Source organism: Siniperca chuatsi, linkage group LG23 (assembly GCF_020085105.1).
Source record: "Siniperca chuatsi isolate FFG_IHB_CAS linkage group LG23, ASM2008510v1, whole genome shotgun sequence".
NCBI lineage: Eukaryota > Metazoa > Chordata > Actinopteri > Centrarchiformes > Sinipercidae > Siniperca > Siniperca chuatsi.
In genome coordinates, this window is record NC_058064.1 from 17,947,882 (window position 1) to 17,962,181 (window position 14,300).

Genomic DNA, 14,300 nt, shown 5'->3' on the forward strand with positions numbered 1-14,300 from the left:
GCGATGAAAACCACGAGGAAGATTGATTCAACTAATCTGACAACAGCTTTTAAACGACTTCAGCTCGTGTTTATCAAGTGTCTCCGAATCACTCCCAGGAATCGCTGTGAAAGTTAAACTAGGACTAAAAACACGCCTACCTCAAAAGAGATATTTATTTAGTTTCCTACACTTACTCTCAGCAAGAAGAAGGATTACTCTCACCCGCAAAGTCGAAATTATTGTAGCTTTCAGAAATACAGAAAATAGCAACTTTTTTATATGTATGTTTTATGTGTAAAGGCAAAGAAACACTCCTGGTTATTTATTCAAAAGTATGCCGCCCAAATTAATAAAAAGACCACAATGCATAAATGCAGCTTGTGGAAATTAATTTATCTGGACATTATCTGAGGCGTCCTACTCTGACACTTGATATATTTTCACCTGACAGGGAGGAAGTAGGACACTTTCAATTTTCATGGTATGTGGAAAAGCCGTTACCCACTTCTCTTTTTACTTTTCTAAGAGAATTGATTATTTTGAGCTTTGAGATGTTGTTTGTGCAAAAAGGCTGCAGCTTAATATCAGGGAGACTTGTCTAAGTGTTTGTACTTTCCAGTGTTGGTGTGTGTTGGCGGCGAGAACATGCGTGTTTAGATCCAGTGGTCACAAACGGCTCACGGGACTGCACAGCTGACTCGACCCAACACTTTAAGCTTCTGTACTTCCAACGTCTTTACTTAATAAAATGACCCCTGAACTGAAGGTGCTAATCAGGCCTCGACTGCCGCTCTGCCTGTTTTATTGACACATATTTGTAAATGATGATCCATATTTTTACTGTCTGTAAACCAAATCTTAAACCACAATGTAACAATTTGAGTTTCATTTGAAAAAAAAAAAAACCCAGAACTGTTACACGAATAATTTCCTGTGCATCAAAGTATTCGGAGGCAGGACTCACCGATGAAGCCGAAGATGTCTCTGATGGTGGGGACGAAGATGACCAACATGTTGTTGAAGGCCAGGATGGCGGCGGCAATCAGCATGTGGCGAGTCCAGCTGAACTCTCGGCCACTGAACAGCAACGTGGTGATGGAGGAGCGGATCTGGGGAAAAAACAGAAAGTATTGACATTTAAGTCTTTGGTGTGATCGTACAGATTCAGACAAATCCTTTCATTGATGTTATAATAAAGTTGTATAAACTGACTGAGAATTGGGGAATGAGTAACAATAACAGCATTTTTAGTTTGGTTTGATAAAATAAAAATAATGTTGCATTAAATTCCAGCACTAAATTCAACCTACTTCACACTGGAGTGTAATGAAACACGTGTCACTGTTCTTACTCAAAGAAACAAATCACAACAACAATCTGCATGTCTGCTGGCCTGTGCCTAAGGCTGATTCCCACACTTGGCCACTGACTAAAGTGTGTCAAGTGCTATGAGGCTAGTGTGTGTGTGTGTGTGAGAGCGAGAGGGGAACAGAAAGAACCAGGAGATCCAAGCTAAGACGCTTGGTGCTGCTGAGCCACAGGCAGACTGTTCAAGCCTCCAGTGGGTGAAAGGTTGATGGTATCAGGTAAAACCTGATGCACCGTCAGCTCACAGGCCACACGGGGAAAGGTTACGAGGGGCGGTGCTTATGGTGCCATGCAAAAAGGCAGGGGATTATCTCCCACAGCGCAATGGAACCATGGGATTGCATCAGCCGGTAGTGAGAGGAGCATGGCTCGCCTGCAGGGGGGGGAGGTGTGTCTTTACACCATGCCGCTATTGTCACTAGCAGTTGACTTTTTCTTTTCTGCCAGCCTGTCTTCCTCCCTCTTTTACATACTAGTCCCACATTAAGTCAGATAATGGCCAGGAGTCGCCATGACAACACATTTAATTACAACTGACGGTGTATGTGGAGAATGAAATATGAGATGCAAGAAGAGTATCAGAGAAAGTCACTTCTTTATTTAGTTTAACCTGAAAAGACATGTGCAATCTTTTCCTTTTTTTAAGAGTCACTGCTGGCAGAACACCACAGGCCTTCTTTGTATCCTTTCAAGTCTTGCTTAAGCACAAGATTTATATCCAGTTAGCATGGCACAGTGGAAAAAAAAAAATCACATTAACTGGATTTTCTGCACTGTCAGATTGAACTAAGCGTCCTCCATCATGACTGTCAGGAGGCACCAGGATGACGCCTGTGCTTCACTGTCCACTGCCAGAAAAGTGTCACCACTTAAGCCAAAACTCATTTCTTGTGGGAGATAATGACAATAATTTAAGTGCATCCATCCTAAAATTCTATAAGCGTGCCCCCACCCCTACCTCCCCCTCCCACCAGGTGTTGCATAATCAGGCCGGTTTGGAAAAACTAGAGCCTGGACGCAGCATTTCTCTCCAAGGCTCCAAACTACTCAGCACCCGACTGTTACCTGGCGCTAAGCCTTTGGAGTTCACCGTGTGATATTTGCACACTTTTTACTCCTCACTCTTTACCTGTCAGGGGCCTGCACACACATATACTGTACACACATGTAGTCTGTGGATGAACTAGTTGTAGGCAACCGGATTGGTCCAGCCACATCTGGGTTCAGCCAGCTAGCAACAAACCAGGGACTAAGTTCTTAGCTACGTAAGCTAGTTCTGCAAAATTTGGCCAAATTAAAAGTAGACCACGTGCACTTGAGCCCATTTACTGCAAACAAGGTTGTGTTTTCTCTGTTCAAGTCAAGATCTGTGCACATATGAAAGTGCAAGTATATTCAAAGGTAGAGACAAAGTAGCAGACACTGTGTGACAGCTGTTAAATATGAGTGTTACCCTCTTGAACATTTCTGCATAAAGTTATTTGCTTTTTTTCACATCTAAATATTTGAATTTGCACAGATGCTAAATGTGAAATGAAACAACATGTAAAAATAGCAACAGGAAAGCCATATGAGAGGGTTTAGGCACTACATAGGCACAGAAGGAGTACTTGAAACTAGACAGCCAAACAAGGCTAAAAAACAGATAGGTTTCACAAACTGTACTTTACTGCAACCAAAACACACTCAAGAGCAAGACAGACCCCAAGCATGATTCCATGAATGTAGACATGAGTTCTCTAGTGGTGACACTGACGCTCTGCAGCATTTCAACTCCACTCATGGCCAAAAACCACACAGACTGTGCCACTTCTTTAGCTCTTTTGCTTCATCAAAGGACCACTCCAGTGGCCTGTGGAAAAGAGCTGCAGACAACTGCAGACTTGATGGTTTGTTATAAAAACATGTTATTAATGACTCACTTACATTTATAACTGCAGACTTGTTAGAAAGTTATTATATTTATTATAACAACCTGGCAACCCTAAAATTGTTCTTATCAATGGCTATAAGCGAGCAGCCATTTTTGTTCTCCTAGTGCCATTATTAATGGCTAATGGCTATAACTGATCGGTAAAGTAAATATTTTATGAAGCATTAGTAAATATTTTATTAACCATTAATAAAGCTGAGTTACAACTTGCAAAGCCTTTAGAAAGCCTTTAGAAAGAGGGACTGAAATGTAAAAAGGAGAGTTTAACGGTGTTGAGAGACCTTGGAAGGGAAAAACCACAGTTACAGTTTTTTGGACACGATGTGCATGTGTTTTGCATATTGATAAAACGTTTCATTGTCCAAATGTCAGTCACAAGTTAACTACAGAAGTTTAAACGAAGAACTATGGCAACAGTATTCAGTGGGTTGAATAATGCTGCTAATAGCATGCAAACAATTGTTACTAGCTAATCGCTCATAAAAAAAACACGATAATCCCACTTTTTTTTTAATTTAAGAGAAATAAAATCAAAGTAGACAAATAAAAATGTCCTTCCACCGACCAGACAGAAAATGTTTAGCAGGATTAGCTAACTGCAAATATGCATCCCTCGTCAAGTCATTTGGTCTTTTATTAATTAGCAAAGCAAAAACAGGTGATTCTGCCTTTGTAACATATGAGTACTTAGAGACAATTACTTAGAGACAAGTACCTTAAGCTAACGCTTCACAAAGAAAGGTTGAATTAAGGCTGACATTTTACTAAATGATGGTAAGACATAAATGTGACGTTAGTGCTGTTAATCAGCTCGTTTGCAGCCCTCTCCCATGGTTTCAATCTCCAGCTGGAGCCTGAGAACTGGGGCATGTCTGACTCCACATAAAGCCATTTCATTATGTACTGGATCCTGGCAAAGCCCTGTGTGATCTGGCCTCTGTTAACATCTAGCCTTCACGTGACTGACACACACACACACACACACACACACACACACACACACGCTATACACTTTCACACCTCAGCACACTCCCACACATACTCTTCTCTCATATAGTACTTCCCCACTGAAGCCAAGGACAGTTAAAGACAAAGCTAACGTTAATCTCTAGCTGAAGGTCGGCAACATTTCCCTGGAAAATGAAGGTCAGGAGGATTCAAGGCGAGATTCGCAAATGTCAAATGAAAACTTGGCAGTGTGGTGGTGCGACTAAGTAGTTTCAGTATTGTGTTTCTCTGTCCTTATGAAATTTTTTATCTTCTCCATTATCTCAGTCCTCCTATGTCTCAATCTCTTAGCATTTTTTATTGCTTCTCTATCCTTCTCTATTTCAATTACATTTGAAATGTATTCATTGTCAGTACCAATTCGAAGTCAGATGATTGAGTTGGAGTCAGATAAAACTGTTGCATATCAAGCTTCCATGTTCTCTCACATGAATAACAAGTTTGTGCCAGATCAGAAAAAAGGAAGCAAATAGACACATGCATAGGGTATAATTGCAAGTGTGTCTTTTTGATTTTCTGAAGTATCATCTGACAGAAAATCCAAATTGCATTCCTTTGACTAAGAAGACACAGCTATTAGTATTCAGTCCTACAGGCAGAGAGCAGTAACTACAGAAGCAGTGAAGTTGTGAAAAAATGTTCACAAAGATCACTACAATAAATTAATTTACAATTAAATAGATTTTAATTCTGCATTCTTTCTAATGGCCAGCAGGGGGCGACTCTGCTGTTTGTAAGTCCGATTGTATAGAAGTCTATGAGAAAATTACCTTACTTCTCGCTTGATTTATTACCTCAGTAAACATGCTCCTAATGAGTTTATGGTATTACCAAGATGTCATTTGTTGTAACTTTAGTTGAGACTAGCCATGGCTAACTCACTAGCTAGCTTTCACCCTTTATAGCAGTCTTGCTTCAGCTGTCTAGTACTGAGACAGTCTCTCAGTGAGTGCAGTACACGTAAGTACGTCCACAGATTACCAAACCAGAGCACAGCTACCTTCTTTGGTTTTTAGCTCCCTTTTGTTGTTACTGCAAATTTAACATACTGTTTTCACTGCATTATACATTTTTATATAATATAACATTTCGTTATAGGGCAAAGAAAGTCAGATTCTGGTCTTAACTCAATTTTGACCAAATATGCAGTTCTTATATGCAGCACAGTTTATATATTTCATGCCATGTTGCTGTTGTTGGTTGCCACATTCTTGGAGGTGTGTCCTATTTGACATAAACTGTCAAAACCCTTGAACACAGTGTTAAATTGTAACCAAATTACATGCGCACATAACAATTTGATAGATTTTCACTTATACGTGGCACTGCAGCAACGTTAAAGCAAAATTAAGCAAACTCAGTGGAATCTGACTTCCTTTTGCGCAATTCATCCTTATACAAAATCCTAATATTACCAGATGGGAAGCTAATGATCAGCCAATCATTAGCTTGTTTCTCACTATCATTAATGCAGATCCAGATGCAAACGTGTAACCATTTTCTATCAAAACACATTTAGAGGATTGTGCAGCCCTGGCAATGGTTTGTGTTTCTGTCTCCTCCACCCCCCTCTCACTGGCTCTGCCTCTCTATCTCCCTGATGGTAGCGGTCAGGGTGAGGGTTTTTCCACTGTCCATTCTGAGCCTGTAAACTTCCACTGCAGAGAGGATCCCCCTCTCTCACATTCCCTTCGACAGGAAAAACAGCAGCGTCTGCCGAGGGGGGGTGTGTGTGTGTGTGTGTGTGTGTGTGTCTGTGTTAATCAGAGGGATACATGCTGGGGGAGAACATCCAGTGTGAGAATGCAAGCATCAGCTAAATGGCTAAAATGTAACAAAATGTGGTGACGGCTCAATGTGTGTGTACTCTTGCGACAGTGGATATATAAGAGTGCAGATAAGTGTGCAGGCTTATATTCCATAACTAATATATCTGTGTGTGTGCTGTGTCAAGCTGTGTGTTTCCATGGCATGCAGTCATTGCTGCATCATTCTCTTTCAGCACTTTCCTGCGACTGACTAGCAACACATTTGCTGCCCCCTGGTGGCTGCCTACTGTACATGCAGCAACTTCAGAAATTATTCACAAATTAGCAGTTGCTTGTCTTTTCATTAAACCAAGTTTGTGTATGTGTGTGTGTGTATGTGTGTGTGTGTGCGCGCGTGTGTGCATGAAAGCTAAAACGAGGCACGAAACTTCCCCTGGCCAGCAGCCATTTTTGTTCTCCTCGTGTCAGAGAAGGGCCAAGCTAAAATTAGTCCATGAACATATATGGGGCGGTAAGGAAGAAGAGTATGTTTACGTATGTGTGAATGAATGTGGTAAATTTTGGCAACTGGAAATCACACACAGGCTAACCTTTGACCCCACAGTGAGAGAACATGGGGAAACACAAAAAGTAAGAGAGGCTTTACTGTTACGATCAAAAAGTGTGTGTGTGTATGTGTGTTGGAGTAATTAAGAGGTGTGGTCATTTACGACCTCAGCCTGTGTGCGTTGGGATTTGAGATGACGACGCAAGCAGAGTGCCAAACCGAACAGTGTGTTCTTTTTTACCTAAGTGCCAGGAAAAAAACAGCTGCGTCCAGAAAACGACAAAAAAAAAAGACTGACTCTGCAACAAACACAAAACACAGTCTGTAAGCGGAATGACACAAAGTGGCAGTAATGTTTTACCGAATGAATGGTTTTACAAGTAGCTGGTTGGCAGAACGCAGCGGCCAGATATTTTAAACTACAAGGGCGGTGTATGTTTGTGAGTGTCTGAAAAACAGGTTTGTGCGCTCTGACGTGAATCAAATTATATCAGTGCTTAAATGAGGCTCAATTTAATGATGCTGAAAGAGATGATGGAGAAAAAGACGCCAATGCTCAAATGAACATTAATGTAAAAGCCCTAGAAATAAGCCCTCTTTCATGATATTTTACCACGAGGAAACATTTTCTGCTTGCCAAACTTAACTATATTGCTATGTGCCCTCTGCTTGTCCTCGGAGAAAACTGGCTACGAAAACACATTAGGGCTTTTTAAGAGACAACAGAGACGGACCGTGTGTTTTTGTATGATGTACTTACAGGGAACAGCACGATGGGGACAGTCAGAGTGACGGCAGTGAGAACAGCCAAACGCACCAGCAGCAACATGGTGTCAAACTTATAGACCTTGGTGAAGGTGTGGAGCAACTCTGCCTCCACATTGTCTATGTTGGAGGAGAAACAAAGGAAAAATATGTGAACAAAAGGTGACAGAATATATGAAAAAGCAAACTTTTGGCACAACAAAGACTGGAACAGTTCAAATATTAATGTCAATGTCAAATTTCCATGATTTATATGTGTAATCATTAAGATCCTCTGTTTTAGATTGTTTCGATTACTAGTCGATTAAACTGTGTTAACTGTGTTGACAGTGTATTTTCTGGGATTTCAAAGCTTTACTACGGTTTCTTTACAACTAAAGGAAGCGACTGACATCAGTTAACCATCAGTGTGTTTGTCTCAACGCAGAAAAACATAATTTTAGGCTATTTTTTTGTCTATGATTAGAGTTGACTATCGCTACTTTTGTGTATCGTTGCTCTTACCATAAAAGGTGAGGTAGCCGAACAGTGCTGACAGCATGTACATGATGAGCATAGTCAAGATGGACAGGTTGGAGACGTTCTGCATCTTTTTCCGGCTGCGACTGTAGAAACAACACACATACACATTCCCTTTATGAGAGGTCCCATCACTTCAAAGCTTCGGGGTCGCACTCGAGACTTGCAGTAAAAATCTTGGATAAATATATGCAGATTAACTTCAGAATATGCTTTTTTTCTGAGACTAATGTATTTGAGTGCATTTAATTCTTAGACTATTATATTCCACATTGTGTGAGATGTCCTGTTGCCACATTTCCTAAGTCTTTCCCCCCTTTATCAAATTTCCTAAGAGCACTCTTGTCATTATCTGGGAAACTACGCCACTGACCATTCTCATTACATATTGGAAAACAACCTCAGTTTGGACCACTAACAGTTGTTTACCATCTGCTTTATACAGAAGGATGCTGCCCATCCCTAAATGCCATGGTGGGAATTTTATATACAAGTTAAAATACTTTTGCACTTTGTCAAAAAAAAAGAAAAGTGCATTCATCGTGCAACACCCAGAGCTTCGAGTAATACAAAAAAATTCGATTCACCTCCATGTACAGGTACTGGGATGGCAGCACAAGCTTTCAAGGACAGATATCTCCAAACCTTGGCACATAAAAGACTATCTGCGTGGCTCGATAGTGAGAAAATGGGTTTAATTTGGGTGAAGTGACCCTTTTAGTTTGTTTTAGGAGGTGATGACGGTGCTTCACTGCTTGATGTAAAGGGAAGGATCGCACTTACTCTTTCAGCTCACTGTAGATAGGCAGGACCTCAGGATGGCAGACAAAAGCAAAGGCCAGGATGGGCACAGTGTACGCCGTCTGGGGGAACAAATGTACAGTAAAATCTAAGACACAATAATTCAGCTTTAAGCAGTACAAGACAAACATGGTGTTAACAATCTATATAAACCTTTACTAAGCCACATAATTACGTAATGTCAGTCAGAAATATGACTTTTGAATATTCTTCAAAGTAGCTGTGGAACAGAAATGTCCTCTTCCTTTTTCACGAGGTATAGTGCTGTGTGTAAGGGGAAAGAGAAATGAAGCACAGAGGAAACTTTGACAGCTGGCCATGAAACGTGTTAGAACATTGTGGTTGACAATTACCTGTAGCTTTTGGTCTGAGTTCAGCACTGCTGGTTGAAATGGTCGGAATGCTCTCTGAGATATATTGTCAATTTGTTATTTCAGGCACATAGAAAGACCATCACAGTGGTCTAGTTTGTAACGATTGTTTTTACAAAATGTTTTTCTGATTAGGAACACACACTACTGACTTCATCTCACAATGTAAAGTGTTTGATTAGTCAATTAATTCCTCGAACTGCAACTGGCGTGTGTGATTAAACGTCCGAAATAGCACAAAAGAAGCAGGTAGACAGTAATCTGGTCAAAGAAGGTGAAATGACCACCTCCCCCTCTAAACACTGTGAATATCACAACCTCGGTGAATCAAACTAACTGTGTCCCATGTGAACATAAATCCATGTGTCATATTCTTATCGTGATTTATGAACATATAGGCCCAGACACATATCCCTAAACACACACAAAGGCCAAAACACACCCTAAAAAACCCCACCTTTACAAAACATGTCTTGGCAAATACTTGGCATTCCGATTTGTTGGATTTGTAGGTTGATATGCAAGATGCATTCCTATGTGTAAGCCCAACAGTCTTGTTTTCTGTGCCTATATTCTCTTCATTTAACAGTTTGCCTTAGCAATTTGATACTTTATCCCGGCTTTTTTTAAAGTCTTGCCGTCTCTGATGGTAAACTAAACCAATGGAGGACCCATTGTGCCTGTGAGTAAATGACACACCTTCACAAAACCCTCTAGGTCTGCATTTTAAAAGTCACACCCTTTAAACCTTCACTAATAAGCACTAAAAAGTTATGTTTACACATAACACTGAACTTTGCAAGCCGGACAAATGTTTGGAGTCAGTAGAAGAGTCGTACCAGCATTATAAGCTAACCTGTAGGCTACCACCAACCCCATCGTACCTGTGAGTTGAAGACAAAGTATTTGGGCGTGCACATCTCCTCATCATCAGGGTGAGGCTCGAAGTGGACGCCGGTTGAGTGATGGGCGTCGTGGCTGCCGAGGACCGCCGGGGAGACGTCGGCCCGGGAGAAATCCATGTGGGCCGAGCTGTTTTGTGGCGGGTACAACCCCGGAATTTCTGAAGCATTCGTGCTGAGGTTGGACGAGTGATGGTAAAAGAAAGGCAGAGGGCAGGGCAGCTGGGTCTTCTTGTAGATCACCTGGAAAAGAACAATATGAAGTCAGGTTATGTTCTTCCAAGTGGTGTCCATAAAAATAAATGAAAAGAAGAAAATTCCATCATTTTGGTATTCGTTTTCCAATAGTGTTACTTCACTACTTCATTTTCTACATAATGTAATTTTCTAAACGAGTGAACTGCAGTAACAGGTTTGTGTATTGCACAGGGTCTATTACACCTTGTGGTGGCCAAATTGGACGGGAGGGCAGAGACAAACGTCATACTCATTAGTCAGCTGAGATGAGTCAGTTAAGATGCCCTCCTGTTACCTGAATCTCCCATTTTGTTCATGGTTTTTGGAAAGCTTTTAGAATGCCGAACTTACCACACCCAGGAAGAAGACCATGCAGGAAAGGGAAAAACCGCTGGTGTAGCCCAGGTAGCCTAAAGAGGAGAAAACATCAGTGACTACATATACTGATGTGACGCTATGCTATAGTTTGCTTTTCTTACTCTACACCTCTGCACTCTGCTACTCTGTTCGGTCTTTTTAACACTGCCGTCAATTCATTTTGGTGTCTATTCTCAGAAATGGGTCACATCCCATTCTAGGTTGTGAGCCACATTCTAAAATACACTAACAAAAATCTGATATGAGCAGCAGCTAAGATTTGAGCTGCAGTGTGAATGAAGCCTTTATGGTCTGGATGGAACAGTGATCAAGCCTAATACCCATGAATACAAATCGAATCTCTGTGAACACCATAATCATAACTGCTGTTCAGAATCAGAATATAGTTTCGATCCTAGTTGCTTCTTTATGTCTAATTGTCTTAATTACATGATCTGGGCAGTGGGCTCAGTGTGCAGTCTTCTTGGATCTGAGCCTGTTAATGCAGATCTGACTCTTGCATTCATAAATTACATCTGAGTGGCGGAGCTGACTACAGGCTTAATAGCAGTGTTACGTTACAGTAACTCCTAATTGGCAGAGCTGACTAAGGGCTCGACTAGTGTTACTTCTGGTTTGGCAGGGGCGATTGCAGACAGCTGCAAGAACATGGATACACTGAAAAGAATTTGGCTTCAGACTGCCGGAAGTGACACCGATCCTGTCTTTTAAAAGTCAGTATCAGAAGTATCTGAATTACAGCTTGCAGAGCACGTGGTGAAATAGACAATATACAATTTAATGGCAAAATAGCATTTTAGTTATCACTGGTGTAAAGTGAGTCTATACCCAGATTTTTAAGGAGCGACAAAGGCAGGATGATTCCGATCGACACAAACACCACCAGGTAGTTCCCATTCAGGTACCATTCTCTGCAAACACAGCACAGAGGTTAAAATGAGGTCAGAGCCTATGCTGTATATACTGCACACACTCAGACACATATCTATCTTCAAAAGCACACACACTCACCCAGAGATTTCTTCTAAACCCAAGAAGGCTCGGATCACTTCAGGCAGCTCATACTTCACGATAAAGAGGTAGCTGGACATGGCTGCAGGACAGCAAGGACATGACAGAGAGATGCTTAAGATTCCCTGAGATTTAAAATTTATCTCCATTACATGCACGTATAGTTTTAGCAATTGTATTAAATTGCAGTAAACCATTGTATTTTTTCAAATCAAGCCACAAACATACACATGAAATCACTGGCTACCTCCAATATTCTGCATAATTATCGATCCGAACGCTGCCATTTTCCCAGGCCAACCAAATGCTCTCTCCCCCAGCTTTTCATAGATCAGGGATCCTGCCAGAACAGACACGTTGATGGAGAGTTAGTCATGGAAAAGAATTCAGGCATCACAACACAAAGACAATGGGAGTAACTGGATAAAAGCATCAGGAGTATTTTATACTGTCCCCTTTGCTGTTCTTACTTTGTTCCTCTAAATTCACCAAAGTAAATTCCATCTAATGCACAAACAACTTTTCAAGGACTGTAGAGTTTATGACGGTGCATATCTTTAAAATACACTTATTTCTTCAACTACTTCTGGTAATGTTTTCCTGCCAAATAATGCCCTCAGAGAAGGGTGTGAACATGTTGCAGTTGAAATTAAACAGTATACTGCATAATGGAAATTGTAGACAGAACTTTTACAGTTAAGAAAGTGCCACAGTCCTTACCCTTACATAACCTGTATTTCTGGTGTCTTGAGGTCTGAAGAACCAGACCACAAGGTGGGTGCATCAGTACAGACATATAGTTTTGCTGATATTGTTTTACAGCAGTGGTTTCCAACCATCCCCCCCGTGATACCTTAATAAAAAGCAATATCTGCTTGTGACCCCTGGCCATAGGTTGCATGGCTATAAGTTGTGAGCAGTTCAGTCACAGACATTGTTTCATTTGAATGAGGTGATCAGCTCGCGAACGCGACCCCTTAGATTCACCTTGTGACCACCACTGTTTCAGAGTAAAACTCTTTATTGGTCATTTGAAGGCCGGTTGAGTTTGCTGGACCTGAAATGAACTTAAATACCAACCTCCTTCTTTAGCTGTCACAAGGAGCAGATGTACAGAATATAAGGAGAGGATGGCCACAGCGACGAGAAGGAATCTGCAGAGAGAGGGAAAGCAGAGGTCAGTGCAAAACTGAGACATGGCATAACTGTTATCAGTGATAACAAACCCTGTGTATGAAGTCAGTTTAGGTATCTTTAATCTTTTAATCTAAAGACTGGGGAAGTGAAAAGATGTGGGGAAAAGACAGAAGAGAAAAGTCTGGATAGATGTGATGTAGAGTAGATGTAGTTAGAGGCAGGAAGTGGACATTCAAAAACACATCTCGTCCATATAACTTGGCAGGAGTTCAATATTATTCCATTTCAGCTATCATTTTTCAGTAGCAATTCCTCTAGCAATATTCCTCTGCTCCACTGACACTGAGCCTCAGAGAAGTGACACCTTCTACGTTTTAGACTTCTTGTTCCCCGTACTGTAACATCGCCAGCTCATGAGGTGGCCACGCAGCAGGGGCATGGATAGTGGACAGACAGGGGGGTTGCATGGGTGGGATTGAGGGGAGTAGGGTGACAGCGGGGTGTCAGAAGTCACCCATGAATGCTGATAATGCATATGCACGGGACAGACGCAGCTGGGTGAAAGATGGCAGGGGAACTGAGGGCACAGGGTGCAAGAGTTCAAACATTTCTGCGTGGCAGAGCTGCTCTGTATTTCGGGTGGTAATGTGATTATAATTTATATTTTTACAAGAGTTCATTCGGTCCCACTGGCCAGTCAACGCATTAACATGTATCCACATGGCTTTGGTGAGCCCCTGACTTCTCATTGCCACCAGCAGCGGTGGTTTTGAGTGAAATGTCTCAATAACTATTTGATTAAATTGGATACACATATTCATGTCCCCCCCGGGATGAATTGTGATAACTTTATGCAAAGCCATGACTTTTCATTTAGCGCAAATTTTATTTTCTCCAGTACATTGATTTATGACATTCGGCCTCAGCTGTACTTTGTATTTAGTGTTAATTATCAAATGTTTGCATGCTAACACACTAAACTAAGATGGTGAACATGGTTAACATTATACCTGCTAAACATCAGTATGTTAGCATTGTCATGTGAGCATGTTAGCATTGTTTTGTGAGCATGTTAGCATTGTTATGTGAGTATGTTAGCATTGTTATGTGAGTATGTTAGCATTGTTATGTGAGTATGTTAGCATTGTCATGTGAGCATGTTAGCATTGTTATGTGAGTATGTTAGCATTGTTATGTGAGTATGTTAGCATTTAGCTCAAAGCACTGCTGTGCCTTAGTACAACCTCACAGAGTTGCTGGCATGGCTGTAGACTCTTCTTTCTTGTCATCTTACCATATTGTATCAAATGTTAACAAAAGTCAAGCTAACAGTTATAACTTGTTAAAATTTAATTACTTTGTTCTACAAAACTACATTTTACTCATAACAGTGAAATGTACGGTACACAGTAACACAATATACTTAAAATACTGTATCATATTGCTAATTAATTATTAGAAACAGACCGTCTTGTTTTGCTAATGGAAAGCAAAAAGATTTTTCCCAGATTCATCACAGTGTACACGTGGCCTTTATTTACACACCACGACATTCTTTCCTACGGGATCCAC

The 14,300-nt window shown here is 41.0% G+C and overlaps 1 protein-coding gene across 2 annotated transcripts in view; it reads right to left on the reverse strand.

Annotated features, from left to right (window-relative positions):
- The window catches only part of slc38a4 (solute carrier family 38 member 4), a 39,369-nt gene that overhangs the window by 4,505 nt on the left and 20,564 nt on the right, over positions 1–14,300 (reverse strand). For both annotated transcript variants that reach the window (XM_044186214.1, XM_044186215.1), the window contains exons 5-14: positions 12,672–12,745; positions 11,839–11,931; positions 11,592–11,673; positions 11,409–11,491; positions 10,554–10,612; positions 9,948–10,208; positions 8,675–8,754; positions 7,877–7,977; positions 7,368–7,492; positions 947–1,091 (exon numbers count right to left, since the gene is read on the reverse strand). In XM_044186214.1, coding sequence (XP_044042149.1) covers positions 947–1,091; positions 7,368–7,492; positions 7,877–7,977; positions 8,675–8,754; positions 9,948–10,208; positions 10,554–10,612; positions 11,409–11,491; positions 11,592–11,673; positions 11,839–11,931; positions 12,672–12,745 — 1,103 coding nt within the window. The remainder of the gene's footprint in view (positions 1–946; positions 1,092–7,367; positions 7,493–7,876; positions 7,978–8,674; positions 8,755–9,947; positions 10,209–10,553; positions 10,613–11,408; positions 11,492–11,591; positions 11,674–11,838; positions 11,932–12,671; positions 12,746–14,300) is intronic.